Source organism: Sphaeramia orbicularis, chromosome 18 (assembly GCF_902148855.1).
Source record: "Sphaeramia orbicularis chromosome 18, fSphaOr1.1, whole genome shotgun sequence".
Lineage (NCBI taxonomy): Eukaryota > Metazoa > Chordata > Actinopteri > Kurtiformes > Apogonidae > Sphaeramia > Sphaeramia orbicularis.
The window spans coordinates 30,973,178-30,994,551 of record NC_043974.1 but is presented as its reverse complement, the minus strand read 5'-3'; the positions used below and the strand labels follow the sequence as shown (position 1 = coordinate 30,994,551).

The 21,374-nt window shown below is 35.8% G+C and overlaps 1 protein-coding gene across 20 annotated transcripts in view; it reads right to left on the bottom strand.

Moving 5' to 3' along the window:
* LOC115438263 (adhesion G protein-coupled receptor L3) overlaps positions 1-21,374 on the bottom strand; it is a 547,718-nt gene that overhangs the window by 130,081 nt on the left and 396,263 nt on the right. For 18 of the 20 annotated variants that reach the window (XM_030161717.1, XM_030161720.1, XM_030161723.1 and 15 more), the window contains one exon: positions 18,435-18,473. The exons of the other annotated variants lie outside the window; for them this stretch is intronic. In XM_030161717.1, the coding sequence (XP_030017577.1) occupies positions 18,435-18,473 (39 nt within the window). The remainder of the gene's footprint in view (positions 1-18,434; positions 18,474-21,374) is intronic. 20 annotated transcript variants of the gene reach the window in all.

Below are 21,374 nucleotides of genomic sequence, written 5' to 3'. Positions count from 1 at the left end.
TGAGTGAAATAAGTAAATTCCGTAATGAAAATGTTTACATCTATGAACTGTACTTGACCATAACATGAACAAATGTGAACAACCTGAAAATTCTTTAGTAAAATAAATGCAATGTTAACAATATTATGCCTTATTTTATCATTTACACATGTGAATTACAACTTAAAAATCACAGTGCATCGACAAATACACAAAACATTAAATAACAGGGAGAAGATTATTAAAATTCCACATATTTCTCTTAAGATAGTTCACATATTCACATTTTTTGTAAAAGGCTAGTCTGTAAATGTAAACATTTTTGTGTAATTTTACTTTTTTTTTTACACTAAATCAAAGAGACAAATTTACAGTTTTCATTATTTCTAGGTTATTATGGTAGTATTTGACTAGTCTGATCCACTTTAGACTGAAATAACCTAAAATGATTTTAACATCCTTGATTGTTAATATCTTCAGCGTAATTTTTACATTTCACAAATTCATCCCAGGGGCCGGACTGAACCCTTTGGCGGGTCAGATTTGGCCCCCGGAGCCATATGTTTGACACCTGTGGCCTAAAGTCACTCACACACCTACTGCATCCTTGTTGCTGTATTTTATTTTATTTTTTGTCATGTTTAGTCACTTAAATGCAGATTTTCTTTTTATGCATCTTCTGTCCCATGAATGAAATAGAGATAAACTGCTTGCCTACATCCATTTCTAAAAGGACATGGGTTAGTTTTCACACACAATCTAGTTACTCACTCCATATTTCTTAAATATATTTTATCTTTTTTCTATGCAACTAAACCAGTGTTGTTCAACCTTGGGGTCGGTACTCCATGTGGGGTCCCGGTACATAAAAGACATGACAAACTGTGAAGCTGAAACTGAAGCACTGTGGTACTGCTCATCTTTCAAATGTTCATTGTGGCCGGTTTAAGATGCTGCAGCTCTTTCATAATTCATAGCTTGAATTGGAAACAGCATAAAGCAACAGTTATTTTCAAAGTATTATTCTTATATTTTCTATGAAATGACCTTTTTTTTTTTTTCCTTCTTCTCCTTTCAAATAAAGCAGTGAAACTCTTGCCCACTACAGAAGACAAAAACGGATTGTTAAATAAGCGATCTATTCTCTTTATGGAAAGAGCTTTATGGATGTGTTTATACCACCACCACTGCATATTTAAATGTTAATGCATGGAATCCACTATGATGAATAGCTGGGTGTTCAAGAAATAAGATATTGAAGTAATCTGATTGAATATGTTTTATGTCAAAAATACCACTAGTTTATTAATAATTCATGTGTGACAGGGGTAAGTTATTGCATCCAGCTGCAATCTTCATGTAAACAAAATTATTTTCTTGTTGAAGTTGTATCAAATCAAATATTTCTGGGTTCTAAGTCGCTCATTGGTGGGGTTTTTCGTTGCTCTCAGCCTCCCTCCTCTTATTTCTATCTACTCCTTCCTTTTTCTTGGTTCCTCTCGCTTGTGTTTTTTTCTCGCTGACATTGAAAGCTGATCTCAAAATAGGGAGGAGAGAGAGAACACAAACAAGGTGGGATATCTTGTTCTCTCTGTCCTCTTCTATCTGACTGGATGTCTCATGGTACAGGTGAAGCTGTTGCATCAACGCTGCCTTTTCTTTCGCCGCTTTGATTTCACCTGCGAGCCAAATCATCTGCCGTCTGTGAGAATCACTGCAACCCCGTTGTTAAATATTTCATGAAACTCTTCTCTGTCTAGTAAGTGGGTGGTTGTGTCTGTTCAACGGAGTTAAGAGGAATTACCTTTCCGCGTTTGGTCTGATGATCTACATAATGTACATCCGGATCGTTTCCAAGGCCTTTAATCGACTGAGGAAAAGACCTGGCTTAAATTTGAGAGGAATTCCATTGTCATCATTATTTCCAATTGCTGCCAATTAACTTTTTTTTCTTCCAGTCAGTATTAAGTCAATATTTCCTGTGCTGATATTTCATGCTAAATGCCTTCCAACGACTTAAAATTACTTTAATTGGCAGTCATTCAGCATTGTTTAAAAGCAGAAGTTTACTCAAGGTTGTTTTTTGCCATATTAGGGAGTTTAAGGGGATGCCATGGCAACAATACAAGTTTCCCACAGTTGCTTCTACACACAGTGAAAGTAAAAGGAGTCAAACTAGTATAATAATTTTAAAAAAAAGTTCTACAACAGACAGGGACAAATGGATTTTGGATTGAATACAATATTTGGAGGCTAGTCATTAGCCATGCTAGCGAATCCCGACAATTTTTGCTATGCTACGCTCAATTTAGAGTTCCTTCATCTCTTCTAGCTTTCTAAATGACATTTTCAGAGGGAGCATGAACCTTAAGAACTCCATGGACCAAACATAGATCTGTTTACAGTCGCCATGTTAGGCTTTAAAACAGCAGCGTCTTAATATTTCAGTATGGAAGAATAGCACAAGCTGTAAAATGTGTGCTAGAGACCAGGAACTTGCTGTTTTTTGACATTGGCAGACTCTATTTCTAAGCTAATGACTAGAAGTTTGTACATTTTTATGTTCACTGTAGAGAAGCAGAAGGATTTTGGTACAAAAAAAAAACAACAACAACAAAGTCCTCAACATAGAAATCAGTCTGTCTAGGAATGCAGACAACCGAGAAAGTCGTTTAGAAATGGACAAATAACCAGCTCTGAGCCCAACACAGATTTACCACATAAATCTTTCATACTCAACATGCTTGGAGGTAGCATAAAGAACTGTTGAAGCCAAGAAGTGCAGACCTCAGCTCCAAAAAAAAGCCAATGCATAAGTTTGTTTTGTGTAATACCATGGACAGCCACTAGATGCTGCTTTAAAAAGGCCTGCATTGAAATTCTCTCTCAAAAAAAAAGTATAACTCTTGAAATATTTTGACCCTGGAACAACTACTCTGGTGGTACGTCTTTAAGTGTTACCTAGGGGTATAGTTTTTGAGAAATGTGTATGACAGTCCAAGTTGGACTATCACTTCTGTTTATTGAATAAAACATTATTTTCTTCATGACAGAAAGTTAATGTGTAATGCCGCATTTCCACTACATGGAATCAGCTCGACTCGACTCGGTATTCCTGGAGACCGTCTCCATTACAGGATACTACTGACTTTACAGTACCTGGATGTCATAGTGATGCGGCGCGTTATTTCCGTGTTGTCTGCTCACTCGTTGCGTGTTGTCTCGTCTGAATTTTTACGTCAGCCACCAAAGACTGAATCTCCTCGACCGACCATGGTGTAGTTTTGGGCTGTCGTCATGTGGATTAATGTACCGCTATATTTACTGTCCACTTCTGCATCTGTTTTTTGTAAAACGGTGGGTCACAGAGAAAACTGTCTGACCAATCAGTGGTCTGTAGTGTTATACGTCACGGTTTAGCATCGCTTGGAACCTCGGCGGAGGTGATACCAAAAAACTAGAACCGGGTACTAGATTCAAGGTCCTTTTTCGTAATGGAAATGCAAAAAGGCTGAGTCAAGTTGAGGCACACGGCATTAGAGTAACAGTTTTACAACATTAACAAGCTAGCGTTTAGCATTAACAACTCCATGACACTTTGCGCTCCTGTGGCCCCGCCCCTTTTATCCCAATGTGGTTACATCCAGCTGCAAAAACCCACTATTGTGACGAATAAATGCTATCTAGTGACTTCAAAATGGCAAGCAACAGGTGGTGCTCTTCCCTCTGAAGGTCACAACTATAATTTCTAGCCATTGTGCTTAAAACGGTCCTTTCTAAGGTTTCCTGTATTATACCACAACATCTTATCAAAGGTATTTAGTGTCTACGACCTGGTTAATGTATTCCATTAGCAAAACTGATTTTTTTTCACATGTACTAGCCTTGTACAGTTCTTCTTTTTTGTCTTTGTTTCTGAATTGCTACCTTTTGTAATCCATGGCCAAGTTTCGATAGGTTTGGTACAATCAGATATAGTGTATTGCATTTACCAGAGTGGTAACGGAGACAAATAAAAGTGGATATTAATACACTGAAGGTTCCACAGAGGGCTTTAGAATGAATACACTAATATGGGATTTTGAAAGTAAATCCTGCAAAAATAAAACACGATGATGGAAAACGTGCCTGTGTGTTTGTAAAATACTTCCACCGTCCCTGCTGTGGGCTTTAATAGCTGTAACAGATTATTCAGGCAGAACTCTGCACTGCAGGCCAGATGAGGAGGTCTCTGTTTATGAGGATGTGGTTATCTTCATCTTTCAACAAATTGACTACCAGGGAAATTTTATCATCTTGTTACACTCCTGCATGAGGAGCCTCCCTCCGTTCCGCTTGCTCTAAGGTCATGGTGTGCTCCGACACTCCCCCTAGTCATCTTGGCATGCAAAGGTGTCATTTTAATGAGCTGAATATCCTCCCTGTATCTTGTGAATTCAATAGCTTGGCTCCTACAAAGCCACAAGATTTTATTTGGATCTTTTATATGCAGGGTTGGCTCACACGTTAGAGCAGGAAAATGAGACAAGTTTCAATTTATTTAAAGACAAAAGGAGGAGGGTCAGTCGAAGCTAGCATGTTCGTCTTTAGCTTCGTGCAACATGGGTGGACGTAATCACAGTAATTGGACAACCAATATGTCACTGCTTATAAACTTGTTGCCTTGAATATGACCAAAAGGCAAAAAAAAAGCCAGATTGCCATTTTTTTTTATCATGTTTGTTCAAAGTCAAAGAGCGCAACAGAGAAACATTCCTGGAGGGGAAATTGCAGAACATAGGGAGTTGATCATTATATGCTTTGTAGCTTGATCAAGGCCAATTCTCTTTCATTTGATTTAACTGGCTATGACGCGTAGCAGATATCACTGTTTATGAGCAACCGCCAAAACATTCAGAAGAAGTCGTAATTAATAATTTCATCAGCCTGGGATCAACTGAGTCAGGGAAACTACAGATTTGTGAATATGTGCTGGAATAAAGCTTTTCCAGTTACGATCCTCTGGTGATAAAGTAACACTGAGGTACAATCCGCTGTTTTTTCTCACTTGAACCCATAAAGACCCAGTGCTGGTTTTGTGGTGGTTCCCAGATGAATGTTTTTTCCTCTATTTTTAACCGTTCTTAAGTGATTTATTACCATTTATTCTAATATTATCCTCTGTATTTTACATTTTTAAGTGAAAACATGGTATTTTCCTATATTTAATTTACGGATTATAGAGATGTTCATGAAAGCTCAGATTAAAGTTGAGGGTTATTAACCACAAAAACATAATAAACCGCAAACGTAATGCAGCTTGCAGCTTTTAATGTAATAATCCCACAGATGTAATAACTTTCCCACAAACGCTATTACAGTTGCCTACCACAAATGTACTACCTCATTTCTCACAAACAAAATAATTATTACTTGTGTGGAGATTTATTACTTTTTTTGGGATGGTAAAAATCTTCAGTTTCCAAAATTGTAATAACTTCCCACAAATGTAATCAATTAGTACCTCACATACATTTGAATAATGCATGCATGAATATTCATTCATCTTTCTTTTTCTTCCTATTTATTCTGTTCCTTTGGATATTTGCCTTTTCAGAATGATCAAATGTTGCAGGTACATCACATGGTACTAATTCCAGATTAATAGGTTTTTAATTACAAATACAAGTGGAGGAACAAAACAGAATGGGCAAAAATGTAGTAAAGGTTTTATTATAAAAGCTTCAGTAGGAACTGGATATTATTTATTTTTGTTACGTATAATAGAAGCCTATGTTTTAACCTCACTGTAAGCCCAGAAGTTGTATTTACTACAATGCTTTAATTACAATGTACTTAAATGATTTAAGTTTTATGACATTACTATACAATGTTAAGTATATTCTATTAATGTGTAGACGTGGTTGAAAGTACGAAAAAGTTTAAGCTGAATGGATTTAAATCACTAAGTTTTAGTCATGACCACACCTTTTTATCTTCGCATTGCATTGTGGGTATTGGGCATGTTGTTGAAAATGTGTTATTTTTATGTGCAGGGGTTCAGTGGGGTTGTGGTGTTAGTGTTAATTTGGATTTAATGTGTGTATGGCAATGTTTATTGGCCTTTTTGTGTTTGTTTTTGTATTTTTGTAGAGCTGCACCATGAGCCATAGGAAGAACAACAGGTTTCCTGTTCATCTAAGATTGTTCCTGAATATTAGAAAACTTAATGTCTTGTCAAATTAAAAGCACTTCCCGTACTGGTAAATGACACTGAGCTAACTTTCATCCATGCTATAATATGTCAAGTTTAATTATTACACAAAGTACTTATATATTGCAAAAGATTTTAATTTAAATCAACTTGAAATTGAGTACATTGAACTGATGATATTAAGTCTAATGATTATACAAAGCAATTGACATTGCGACAAATTTTACATTAAATTAACTTGGCATTTAGTGTGTTGTAGTTAAAATAGCAATTCCATTCAAATCAAGTATTTAAGTTTAATACACTCAAGTTTTCATTATTCACTACTTAAATTTTTTAAGGTAACCGGTTTACTCAAATTTTTTTAAGTAAACTCAATTTATCCGGTCTTACAGCGCATGTAAATAAAATGTGTGGATGTGATTATGAAAACAATGGAGAGGGTAGGAGCTCACTGTGGGAAAATGAGGTATTACATTTGTGGGATTATTACGTTAACAGCTGTAAATGTTTATTACGTTTGTGGGAGTTACTACATTTGTGGGGTTAACAAGGATTATTATATCCAAAATAGAGAAAATTGAAGAAGATGATAAACTTTTCTGCAAAATCAATCATTAACTAAACATAAAACAAGTGTGTCGTCCACTGTCATTGATCCAACTCTATGGGTTTTACTGCTGAATCAATGTTATAGAAGATGACTGTGTTTCCACGTTCACTCCAGAGCCTCTGAACGTCCAAATGGGTCATATCTGATGACCATGAAAAGATGATAAACTGCATTTTACACCAATTATCTACATCACAGGTGTCAAACATGCGGCCCGGGGGCCAAAACTGGCCCGCCAAAGGGTCCAGTCTGGCCCACGGGATGAATTTGCAAAGTGGAAAAATTATACTCAAGATATTAACAATCAAGGATGTCGAAGTCCTTTTAGTTCAGGTTCCACATACAGACCAATGTGATCTCAACTAAAATAGTAGCATAATAACCTATAAATAATGACTCCAAATGTTCTTAGTTTAATGTGAAAACATAGTATTACATTACATCTATAAATAAGTAATGACAACTCCAAATTTTTCTCTTTGTTTTAGTGTAAAAACTTACAGTAAATGATGAAAATATTAACATTTACAAACTATTCTTTAACAATAAAATGCGAAAAACCTGAAATTTTGAAAGTAAAATTGTAACATTATTCTTCCTGTTATGAAATATTTTGTGCCTTTGTTGATCCAGTCCGTAATATGCATGTATAAATGGTAAGTTGAGGTGCAATATTGTTAAAATTGCATTATTTTTCTCAAGAAATGTCTGTTTTTTTCAGGTTAGTCACATCATTTTTTTTTGGATAGTTTGCAAATGTACATATTTTTATCATTTAATTTTGATTGCACTTAAAGAGAAAAATTTGGAGTCGTCATTATTTACAGGTTATTATGCTATTATTTTACTGGTCCGACCCACTGGAGATCAATTTGGGCTGAATGTGGCCCCTGAACTAAAATGAGTTTGACACCCCTGTACTACATATATTGATAGGATTAGTGGATCAACAGGTATTAAACATTTTATATCAGTCAATGAGTTTGATTGTTGGTAGATGTTTGGGTCTTTATGGGTTAAACAAGATTAAAGCCATCAGTCAAAGTAAGACATCAAGCACAGAAGTGGTACTTTTCTCTCTTTCAGCACACCTGTACTCATAATCTGCCCCCCCCCCCCAATAGTACTGTCAAAATCTGTTTACAGCCCCATGCATGGTCTCCGAGCAGAGGGACGGCAGAGGCAGGTGTGCTTCTCATTTGCTTTGTATTCCTCAGGTAATCCCACTTATGTCAACCACCAGGGCCCCGTTGGAGAAAACATCTCCCAATTTCCCTAATCAATGAAAGTCCCTCAAAGGCTGGCGGCGTGTGCAGTCGATGCCTGTGTTTACCTAAGGCCACAGATGTTGCTCCATTATTCTGGTTCGTCAAGTGAAAGTACTTCAGCGTTGTTTGATTTTGTCGACCCAGCGAAGGGACAGAAATGAAGTAGAGCAGCGTGGCTGAGCAGGTGTGCACCATCATATGCAATAGAGGACAATAATCCCTCCAAGTATATACACTGTACTGTAAAAGTATGAGATGGAGGAAAAGCATCTGGACGCCAGGAAAAAGCAGATGTGTGTGTTTATGTGGGAGTGGGGTCTGTTCCAGGATAACAACACACCCACTGAATGGTTTGAGTTTCCTTCGCAACAAAAACCTCAAGGGTTTATGCTAGTTTCAACAGGGTACATTTAAGACTATTTACATGCCATTATGAATTCAACTAAAGACCTAATTCTGTCTGATTACAGGGTGGGGAAGCAAAATTTACAATGAACATTTAGTTGTTTTTTCTCAGCAGGCACTACGTCAATTGTTTTGAAACCAAACATATATTGATGTCATAATCATACCTAACACTATTATCCATACCTTTTCAGAAACTTTTGCCCATATGAGTAATCAGGAAAGCAAACGTGAAAGAGTGTGTGATTTGCTGAATGCACTCGTCACACCAAAGGAGATTTCAAAAATAGTTGGAGTGTCCATAAAGACTGTTTATAATTAGGGGTGGGCAAGTTAACGTGTTATTACCACGTTAACGCATTCATTAAATAACGCCAACAATTTTTTTTATCTCACGTTAACACCGTTTTATTATTGTTCTGCCTTTCAAGCAAGTCTTAGTTGATTTATACATACGGACTCTTATTTTGAAACTCATGCTTTTATTTTGCCGGTCCACACACCGGTGCTGTGTGTATGTGCAGCTGAGAGGAGAAAACCGGCGAACTTTACAAGTAATGCTGATGTTTAAGCTAATTTGTTTATGCTAGCAGTCGGAGATGGGTTGCTAATTCTTTATGCAGGCTCATGCTAAGTTTATGTAAATTCATTGGTTGTGTTTAGGTCTAATATGTCAGCCTTTGAACTAACCTTTACTCATTTACGATGTGAATGTTATATTAGCAGTCATTTTATCTCGATGCTAACTTGAATGGGAAAAATCCATAGACACGCTAACGATTAGCATTTACAGGTTAATTAAAGATTTACAACGTCTTTTTATTCAGCAACAAAGGCTCACATCAGAGATATTTGATACTATTCATTCTTACAACAACTGAACATAAAATACTCACAGGCAAACGTTTTTGGGGCCATACAAACAGAGTGAAAGAAACATGTCTGTTAGTTCTATGTCCGAACTAACTACGGTAACACGGAAAGGACAAAACATATGTTAGTGCAACTTATTCTGACCACTTCAGGGTCCCTTTTGCTCGCTTTGAACAACTGAACATCACATATTAATGGGCTTATTAGTATTAGTACTGATTAGGGGGCTTAAGACTCCTGTCAATCACTCACAACTGTAAATACACTGGTGGGGACATAAACATGTGTAAAAGTAGTGATTTTTTACATGGACATTTTCATTTTAAATGTCTTCAGATGGTGGGGTTGAGAAGGACACAGTTGTTTGGAAGCACTGACGTGCAATTATTTTTATCAACGGAGTACTTCCAGTCTGGAATATCACTGAAAGGCAAAACATGCTGTTGATGTGTCCCCCCCCCCCCCAACAACTATGCGATTAATCGCAGAAAGCCATGCGATTAATCACGATTAAAAATGTTAATCGCTGCCCACCACTATTTATAATGTAAAGAAGAGAATGACTATGAGCAAAACTATTACCAGAAAGTCTGGAAGATACTATTAAAGAAGAATGGGAGAAGTTGTCACCCGAATATTTGAGGAACACTTGCGCAAGTTTCAGGAAGCGTGTTAAGGCATTTATTGAGAAAGAAGGAGGACACATAGAATAAAAACATTTTCTATTATGTCAATTTTCTTGTGGCAAATAAATTCTCATGACTTTCAATAAACTAATTGGTCATACACTGTCTTTCAATCCCTGCCTCAAAATATTGTACATTTTGCTTCCCCACCCTGTATTCAGAGCTGATAGGGATGTTTCTGTATTTCATTGTTGCTGATGCTGCTCCTACCTGCACCATAACCTTAACTGTACTGTTGCTGCATACTGTGAAATGTTATACATATTAACCCTTTCATGCACAGCGGTCACTCCAGTGGACAGTTATTCTCCAGTTGTTCTATTGTTTATTCATGGGTTTTGTTGTTTTAGTTCCACATCAACCAACACAGTGGAGCTTATGCATCATCCCACACACTACAGGGTGTCCCATAAGTCTCCATACATAGGAGACATAATACATTCCATACATATATGGTTCTAACATGTATTTCTTTATATTTCAGATAACCCAAAGAATGCATTTGAATAAAGAGCAATGAATTGAAATCATCCTGATGGCCGGCTCAGCAAGCAGTCGTATGGTTGCAAGTGCATTTAACAGAAAACATGGGACGAGTATCACACACGACACTGTGGCAAAACTTACTGTCAAGTTCAAAAAAACAGGAAGTGTTTTGGATCAATTTGTTCCTGACAAAATGGCAGTCATATAGAGCATATTATATAAATAAAAATGGTTTATGTCAAGAAACGTTTATTTTTCCTATGTATGGAGACATATGGGACACCCTGTACAATTCGGAAAATTATTGTAACGTTGCTGTTCTTGATAAACCTGATCTGCACTAACATGTTTTAGTGTAATTCAGTTGGTAATTGTTATTAGACTGTATTTAACAGTTTTCTGAAACAAAATGTTTTGGGTTTTTTTGCATATTGTCTCCATGAAATGAGTAATTACTAGCATTAGAGTATGATAAAAATGTGAGAAATCATCAGATTAGCTGCATTAAAAATGTTTATATTTCATAGTTTTCACACAGTATATCACTTTCTGATGATGAGTTTTAAATACATGTTTCTTTGCTTCAAAAATTAAACACATGCTGAGTGGGCATTTTTGTAACTCCACGAAAAATAGGTTCATAAAAAAAAAAAAAAAAAATTCAATTGCATTATTTTTTTAATGCCTAAAGAGGAAAAAAAAAACACTCAAGAAAAAAATATTGACTAAGGTTCTCATAATTCATGCATGAAAGGGTTAAGAAGTTTTTTTTTGTTTTTTTTTTTGGCATATTTTATGGTAGTTTTTATTCTATTTCTCTATCCCTATTTACCTTTTATATATTTTATTACCCCACCCCCTGAAGGGGAGGCAAGGGGTATTGTTTTTGTTTCGGTTTGTTTGTTTCATTGTTTGTTGGTAACACTCTAGCAGCAAAACTGTTGGTTGAATTCATACCAAATTAGGTTTATAGATTGCCAGTGACCCAGAATAGATGTAGTTGCATTTTGGGAAAAGTAGGTCAAAATTCAAATTTTTTTTATGAATTTTTAAATCTTTTTTTCCCCCATTGACTTATAATGGGTGAAATTTCACATGTCTGTAGCAGCAAAACTGTTGGTTGAATTCATACCAAATTAGGTTTACAGATTGCCAGGGACCCAGAATAGATGTAGTTGCATTTTGGGAAAAGTAGGTCAAAGTTCAATTTTTTTTTGAATTTCTGAAAGTCTTTTTTTCCCCCATTGACTTATAATGGGTGAAATTTCACATCTATAAAAACAGAAATTTTGTTTCAATTTACTTCAGACTTGGCACATACAGTATATAGAGGTAATTGATATGCTGACATCACCACATGCATAGACATGATGACATTAGCTGGATCGATGCAAAAATAAGCTCGAATACATGCGAGGGGCGGGGTTTGTTGTGTCTGGCACCACTTGTTTATATATTTTATCCTTTTATCTTCTATGCTACAAAACCAAGACCTGGGTAACTACATTTCATTCTATCATGTACCATTGACTGAATGACAATAAAGCTGAGTCTGATGTCTTATAAACAGTCAATAAACCAGAACTCGGCACTAATGATGACCAAAGGCTAGTATGGAAATTAAATACTAGCTAAAATAATTTAAATCATAACTGGAATGAGCAAGATTTTTCATTATAGTGTATTGATTCATCACTTTATTACTTTTACTTAAACATCAATTTCAGCAGTTGCCTAGTTTCTAAAAAAGAAAAAGAAAAAAAGGTCAAATATATTGAAATGTAAAAGTGGAAAATTTGTTTCAAGATGATATCAGCAAATTACTTTTTTGCCCCGGTCAGTCTTATTATTACTGTATATCTGTCTTTAAAAAAACTGCTTTCAGTCAGTCTCTGAACATTGTCCATGTTAGATGAAGGAAATGTGAACTCCTAGAAGTAGCTGTTGGTTTTTTAATGAGAAGAGATGCTACTTTATTACTAAGTTAATGCAACTGCAGCTGAGTGTGAATTCTACCCAGGCTGCACTTTTTCACATTAGTTTGTACAGATTCCATGTCGACTTGTTTTTGTGTCATCAGCACAATGTTATGTAATCAGTTTTTAAGACGTGTCAAAATGGTATGCAAGACTTCCTAAGGTCTAAAATTCAGATTACTGGGGCATTAGAACTGAACACCTATGGGAGATTTCAAAACAATATGTTAAAGTTGTCAATCTCCATCATGAAAATATCTTAGGAATAGTATTCAATCCTCAAAAAGACATTAAAGACTTGTAGAAACAGTGTCAAGGACGATGGAAGCTGTTCTACTGAGATGATTTACATGTGTTTTTCCTTTAATTTGTCACCATCTGTAGATCTTTTTTCATCTGTAGATTTTTTTTTTTTTTAATGAAGGTGCCATCTGGACGGCAAAAATGTTGTTTACATGTTTTGTTGTGTTTGTATGTCCTTGAGATTAGGGATGGGTGACATATCACATTTAATCGTTGCGAAAAAATTTATTCGACCACCCCTTGTTTTCTTCAGTTTCTTGTTCATTTTAATGCCTGGTACAACTAAAGGTACATTTGTTTGGACAAATATAACGATAACAACAAAAATAGCTCATAAGAGTTTAATTTCAGAGCTGATATCTATGCATTTTCCATGTTTTCTTGATAATAACCAAAATCACTTCAGTTCTTATATCAATATCTATGGCGTCGTACTGACAAAAACAGTGCTTTTAGGCATTCCATGTTTTCTTTTCTGTCTGTTTTAGTCACATGATACACACAGGAGTTAGTACTTGATTGCATAACCATTGTTTTTGATGATTTTTGATGGTCTAATAATTTTTTTCCGCGACTATAGATGTTTTAAGTGGGATGTAAAAATGACCACAATGTAAAAATTCAGTGTCATATATAAAATTTACCCATAAAGACCAAGTGCTACTGTTATTGCAATTACAAAAACTTATTTAACCTCTCTCAAGTCTTTTGTCACCATTTGTTATAATATTATCCTCTGTATTTTGCATTTTTCTGTGAAAATCAGGTATTTTCCTTTATTTAATTTACTGATCATGTATGGTTTTTTTTGGGTTTTTTTTTTTTAAATGTTTTTTTAGTTTTTATTAGTGATAATTAACAAGACAATGTGGACAGAAAAACAACAACACATAAAAAAAGGAAAACTCAAACAAATAAACAAACAAACAAACAAACAAAAAACAACAACAATGACAGAGTATTGACAAACAACAACAACAACAATGTCATATTACAAAGAAAAAGATCATAAATGTAAATAGCAACTAAACCATATAGCTTGGTTAGGGGTGATAGGAAAAAGGGGAAGAGGGAGGTGTAAATGAAAGTGAGAAAGAGAGAGGGGGGAGTGAGGGGGAAAATAATAATTGTTGTAATAACACAAAAATATTTAATAATACCAGTAGCCTAATTTGCTAGAATTATTGTGGCAGTGGTAGCGGCGGAGGCAGTCACAATACTACCAGTTAACTCATTGAATATTTGTAACAATGTATTTGCATCAGTTACTATCTGTTTTGAGTTGAAATGAATCAATTTAAATTAATATGGTTATGGGGGGTGGGGGGGTGGAGCCCAGCACACAGAGTCCAAAGAGGGGAGGACACCATCAACCCTCTACACAACCCCCAGCAGCACAACCACAGCCCAAGGATGAAACCAGCCATGGCCAGTCAAAGGGTATTCTTCCTACCTACCCCACACCGATCATGTATATGTTCATAAAAGCTCAGATTAAAGTTGAGGGTTATTATAGCAGAAAAAAGAAAAAACTGAAGAAAAAGTGACTTTTATCAGCAAATATATCATTAACTGAACATAAAACAAGTGTGTCCATCCACTGTCATTGATCAAAATCCATGGGTTTTACTGGTGAATCAATGTTGTAGAAGATGACGGTGTTTCCACGGTATCTACGGAGCCTCTGAACGTCCAAATGAGTCATATCTGGTGACCATGAAAAGATGACAAACTATATTTTACACCAAATATTTACATGTATTGATAGGATTAGTGGATCATCAGGTATTAAACAGTTTAGATCAGTAGATGCTTTTGGTCACCAGTGGCTGTTTGGGTCTTTATGGGTTAAGACTGTGGTCCAGAGCCAAGTGAACCATGGTTCATTTCATTTACAGTAAGAAAACGCTGGGGTTGATTCAGACTTTCAGACTGAGCAACAAAGACTGAACAACAAAAATGGAAGAACAACTAAATGGAAAAATGAGCTAAATGAGCTGAAATAATAACTAGGAAACATCAGTTGCAGGCCTGTCTGAAGGACACAGCACATCAACATGAGGATTACACAATGCAGCAACGAGCTGCAAAATAAAATACACAGTCTTGGAGGCGTGAAACGGCTTAAAAGCGTTCCATTATCCCACTTTCACCTGCCGGAGTTAGTGCTTTCTAATGAGAACTCCAAATATTTGTCTTTGTGTTTCAGTGCAAAAACCTAAATTAAATTATGAAAGTGTATATTTACAAACAATCCTTTTATAAAAGCTGTAAATAACCTAAAAACCCTGAAGTTTCTCAAGAAAAATAAGTGCAATTTTAACAATATTATGCCTCATCTTATCATTTATATATGCATTACAGATCACAGTGGATCTACAAGGGCACAAAACATTCAGTAACAGGCATAAATAATATTCCAAAGTCATCCTGTGGGTCAGACTGAAACCTTTGGCGGGCCGGTTTTGGCCCACAGGCCGTATGTTTGACACCCCTGATCTAGACTTTACACCTGAACATTAAACACTTTGCATGGAAAATATTTAAGACATATGGAGTCATCATTTATGCCAAATATACTGAGGTAGATTTTTTTTTTTCTCTATATTGCTCAATAATGAGGTAATTTCTTTTAAGTGCGTTTCCATTTTAATGAATTATTTGCACTAATTATTCTTAAACTTTCTACATTGAGTATTGTTTATCTCAATTTACCACCTGCAGTCTGTATGTGATCCATTCCAACTGTTAATATCAGTCCTTAAAGATAGTTCCTCAAACAGAAACACACATTTAAAGCCATAACTGACTCTTTTGGGATGTATGTGGGTGTTTTCACTCTAAAATTCACAGTGTCCAGGTCGTATAATTCACTGTTGTGCCGCACTGATTTTCTTTTTAATACACCTGGAGTGAAATATTTTCCACATCTCTAAAAAAAAAAAAAAAAACACCACAAAGGCAATAGCAGATATATTGTGTATGTGTGTGTGTGTGTGTGTGTGTGTGTGTTTGTATTGCTGATCCTGACTGGTGCTTTTCATTTCATTTGCTGACAATAGGTAAAAATATTGAAAATCCTCAGCTTTACCCCATAAGTATCTCACACGTGCAGTCCCATCTGTTCATGTGAGCACACTCCATCACATACAAACACATATTCCATTCAGCTGTCATTTGCACAAACACATGACTGTACGTCGAAAAGTCCCTTCTGACATGCCACAGAGGAGTGTGTACAATTCATGTTACCCAGCGCACACACGTACATACCATCCCATACTGTATCTGGGTGCTTCTATGAAACTGGTCCCTAAAAACAGGACATGGGGGCTAAAAATTCCAACCAGTTGTAGACTAATGTTATGAAGCAAGTTTGGAAGCACTTTGAGTCTATTTTAAAAATAAATATTTACTGAGATAAAAGAGAAATTATTTTTCAGATATGACATATTTTTATATCATTTTCATACAAAAATCCGCATGTAACACAGTAAAAAAAGGACACGAAAATTACATGCTACTATTTTTTTCTTTTTATTCTGTCACAGGTACATTTGGGGAATCGAACTAATCATGCAAGGGAGTGTGTTTCACAAAAATGACCACTGTTGCAAAATCACTCACGATTTGTGCTTAACCCTTAGGGGTCCGAGCCTATTTTGGCCATTTTTGAGAACTTTTGATTTTGCCTTTATATACTTTATAAAGAAATGTTTATTATACCCATGTTTGGTATCTTTTTTTTCAGCACTTCATCTATCTCATCTGCCGATTATTTTTTTTCACTTTAACCTACTATATCACAGGTGTCAAACATGCGGCCTGGGGGCCAAAACCGGCCCGCCAAAGGGTCCAGTCTGGCCCGCAGGATGAATTTGCAAAGTGGAAAAATTACACTTAAGATATTAACAATCAAGGATGTCGAAGTCATTTTGGTTCAGGTTCCACATACAGACCAATGTGATCTCAACTAAAATAACAGCGTAATTACCTATAAATAATGACTCCCAATGTTCTTAGTTTAATGTGAAATCATAGTATTACATTACATCTATAAATAAGTAATGACAACTCCAAATTTTTTCTCTTTGTTTTAGTGTAAAATCTTACAGTAAATGATGAAAATATTAACATTTACAAACTATTCTTTAACAATAAAATGCGAAAAACCTGAAATTTTGAAAGTAAAATTGTAACATTATTCTTCCTGTTATGAAATATTTTGTACCTTTGTAGATCCAGTCCGTAATATGCATGTATAAATGGTAAGTTGAGGTGTAATATTGTTAAAATTGCACTTATTTTCCTCAAGAAATTTCTGTTTTTTTTTTCAGGTTAGTCACATCATTTTTGTTCGGATAGTTTGCAAATGTACATATTTTTATAATTTAATTTTGATTGCACTTAAACAAAGAGAAAAAATTGGAGTCGTCATTATTTACAGGTTATTATGCTATTATTTTACTGGTCCGACCCACTGGAGATCAATTTGGGCTTAATGTGGCCCCTGGACTAAAATGAGTTTGACACCCCTGATCTACATGTATTGATAGAATTAGTGGATCAACAGGTATTAAACATTTTGTATCAGTCAATGAGTTTGATTGTTGGTAGATGTTTGGGTCTTTATGGGTTAAACAAGATTAAAGCCATCAGTCAAAGTAAGACATCAAGCACAGAAGTGGTACTTTTCTCTCTTTCAGCACACCTGTACTCATAATCTGCCCCCCCCCCCCCCCCCCCCCAATAGTACTGTCAAAATCTGTTTACAGCCCCATGCATGGTTTTCTAGAAGCACCCATTTCTAAACAACATCTGGATCTAACTTGGTGGTTTATTGAAGACATCTGCATGGAAGAAAGGCATGTCAGCTCATCCTATAATTGTCTTTTTCAAGGTGTACGTGTTCCTGACGACAGCTTAAATATCACCACGGGGAAGACGGAATCACTCAGCGGCTTGAAAAAAACAGCTGAGTGGAGAAGGAGAGACCCCCTAAATTGGGACACATATGTATTATGCATCAGGGAGTACCATAACATGCCATGACTTTGGCTGACTTAGTAGTTAAAAGTTGACTCGCTGCTATAATGAGGTCACTTCCTTGGCTCGGTTGCTGAGAAATGAAGGAGTGTGTTACATGCTTGAGAGGTCTAATTTTGACTGATGCACTCAACTTATGTGGGTTATTTCGCTGGAAAGTAGTGCTGATGTGATAGTCTTGGAGACAATTGAGACACTTGAGAAAAGCACAGAGGACGACATAGCATTTTAAAACACAGAAACTTTGGCGGTTTAGGGAGGGAAGCATACATGTCGCATGCAAGGGAATATATGATGAGTGTAGTATGAGTCACAAAATGGTAGGTTGGATTTTCTGATGGCATTTAGATGGATGTAACATAAATGATACGAATGAAATCTGACCCTTTGATTTGGCCTCATTTTTTTTTTTTTTTTTTTTTTCCAGAAATACAATTTGCTGCATGTTACACAGATATTGACTTTGCGGCTTTGGCTTTTTGTTTCTTCTTCCACTTCAAAAGGTCAAACTTCAAATGATATGGTTAAAAAAAAAAAAAAAAAAAAGGCAAAGTTGCCACAATGAGCGAATGGGGAGTATGTATAAGGAAAATGTGATCCAAGTACCTGAACATAAAACCGGCAAGAGCGTTCTCTTTTCTGCAGCTGCAACCAGGAGAAAAAGTAAGAGTTAGTAAAGGTCAGAAACTCCGGCGTTACAACCTGAAAAAAAAAAAAAAAACCTTTCAGCTGAAGTGTTTTTATGACGACGGGAAAAAGAATCACCACGGTCTCATGAGTTAAATGTTCACTTTACAAGAAACGTGCAACAATGCAGCATATACATTAATTACACCCTATCTGGGAGCAGCAGCAGCGGCTCTAGTGTTAATTAGCTTTGAAATTAGACATTTAAGACGAGTGGGAATATGCCTTTGACACACTGCAGGTCTTCATGTTTGATTTCAAGGTTATCAGTGTTCGATTCGTATTTTTTTCACTTAAGAAATCCCTGCGAGTACTCAGGAGAGCTACATATCCCCTAAACCAGTTTTTCTCAAATAGGGGTACGTGGAATTTGGAATTTTTAGGGAAAAATACATTAAATAAATCATCGTGTACTGAATACAAATTAAATAGTGGGAATTCATGCTGACATGTAAAACAATAAATACATTAATGCAATAAAATTGACACTCTTGATGTTATTTAATTTCAATATTTTTAAAAAACTCAGCAAGCTTTGGTAATATTTTAAAGACATCTCTGTTTTATATTATTCAAGATGAGTTTACTTGAGTAATTAAGTGATTATTTTTTTGTTGAAAGGTTCATTTATTCATTAAAGACCAGTTCATTTATTTTTCTTATCAATGAAAGAGGGCATTTTTCAGTTCATATTTTACATAGAGAGTTGTTATTTTTAACAATTTATTGGGCAAGTAACTATTTAGGGTCATTTCCACACACATTACAAGACAGTGACAGTTTCGGTGAGGACAGTGAGTCCACAATATCAGGTCTAATGTGGTCTACTGGGTCTGTAAGGTCCACCTCTGCATGAACAGTGAGTGTACCTGCTTTGTTAGGTACCATGAAGTAATGGTACTAATGTAAGGAATGATGTTCACAGGGATAATGTGGATGTGGACAGGGGTCTGGATCAGCACTTATGATGTTCTAAACTTCGAAAAATACATGTTCCTTTCACCTTCAATCAATTTTATTACAAAATTATTATAAACTATTAAAATGGACAATTATTTACAATATACATTCTGTAATAAGACACCCCAGAAGCAATCCTCAGCTTATAAATGGAGGCCCTTAAACATGTGATATGAGGCACCTCCATGTGTTTTTCTTGCATTTTTTATATTTGCTTTTCGCTTTTTTTTTGTTTTTTTTTTTGCTACATACAGGAAGGAACCAAATAAGGCAACTTTATTTTATTTTATTTTTATTTATTTATTTATTTATTTCGAACATGCAAAGAAACAAAATAAAGCAAAACAAAGCAAATTAACACAAAAACAAAATAACATTTAAATGGACGGAATCTATCTTCAAGCACATACAAGTCTGAATATTGCATGGTTGAAAAGGAGTAGGAAGAAGTATGAACTTATTTTATCCTATCCCTCTTCACTTCACTGATCTTCATTTGCTACATAATAATTTTTTTTGGAAAATTTTTCACAAAAGTAATTAAGTCTTGTTTCCAATAAAAGTTTCCTCCAATAACACATTAAGGTTGAAATGTTGAATTTCAGAGTATTTCTATGAGTAAACTATAAAGGGTAAAGTTAAATATATGTTTGTTTTTGGAAAATAAAAAACAACATTTTTTCAATCAAAAAGGCTGAAGTGAGAGATGGGAGGGGTACTCGGCTAAAAAAATATCTATCTCAGGGGGTACTCCACTGTAAAAAGTTTGCAAACCACTGCCCTAAACCATTACCAACCAGGGAGGAGTTAATGCTAAAAAACTATTCAGAATACCTGGGAAATAACAGGAACTCAGGCTAATAGAAATGCTGTGGAAGTGGATTATTTTAGCTGATTTTTGATACGAGTGTAGTTTAACCATACAGATTAGCTCAAACACCCCCGAAAAAAATAAATAAAATGGAGCCTCCTCCTTCTGGAAACCATCCCTTTAGCCAGATCCGCCTTTGATCATGAGGACGACACTGATCTCGCCTTTTGCCAGTTCACTCCTTTCATTGTTCGCTAGTGGAAGGCGTTGTATTTCGCTATCAAAATAAAAATCTTTAATTCGCTTAGTTCTTTGCAGATTGTGTCAGAATGATTGAACTCGGGAGGTAAACATCAGCTGAGGGGGAGAAGGTGTTGTTGGAGGAGCTTCCACCGCTAAAGGACGTCATACATTCGGGGGTGTATTCTGGTTTTAGAGGCTTTTTCATTGCCCTCATGTCAGCTCTCCTTTTGCCTTTGCACCAAGTTCTCATCATTAGCAAGTTTCCTACACCTTCAGGCAACTTAGATTTAAGACTTCTTCAAACAGCAACAAGAATGAAATGTAATACTCACTGAAAAATAAATGTCTTTCTTAGCAAATCTGAGCGATACCATCATGATAATTCATCACATCATCATCACAATCCATAGCTTTCTTCTGTCTATTTTGTAAACACTGTCAGCATTTCATTTGACATATGCAGACTAACAACCATTTACTCTCACATTCTTTCCTTGACCCGTCTCTCTCTTACTTTTTATGTCCCGGTTGGTAGAACTACAAGTGTTTTTATTGTGTCGTGTCCACAGCCAACTCATGTCTTGGTTTCATATTACATGCTTTGATAAACATGATCAACTGGCTGCAAACCGAATCTACCTGCAGGTATAAATAAAGTACCATAAACCTGAACATTCACATTTACAGGCGATTTATAAGACTGACTTGGTAACTATTAAAGTACATGTTTTCTGGAGATACACGGAGAGAACTTACAAACTCCACACAGCACTGGGATCAAACCCAGGGGCTATTATTTTACATCATAGGTGTCAAACATGTGGTCCGGGGGCCAAATCTGGCCC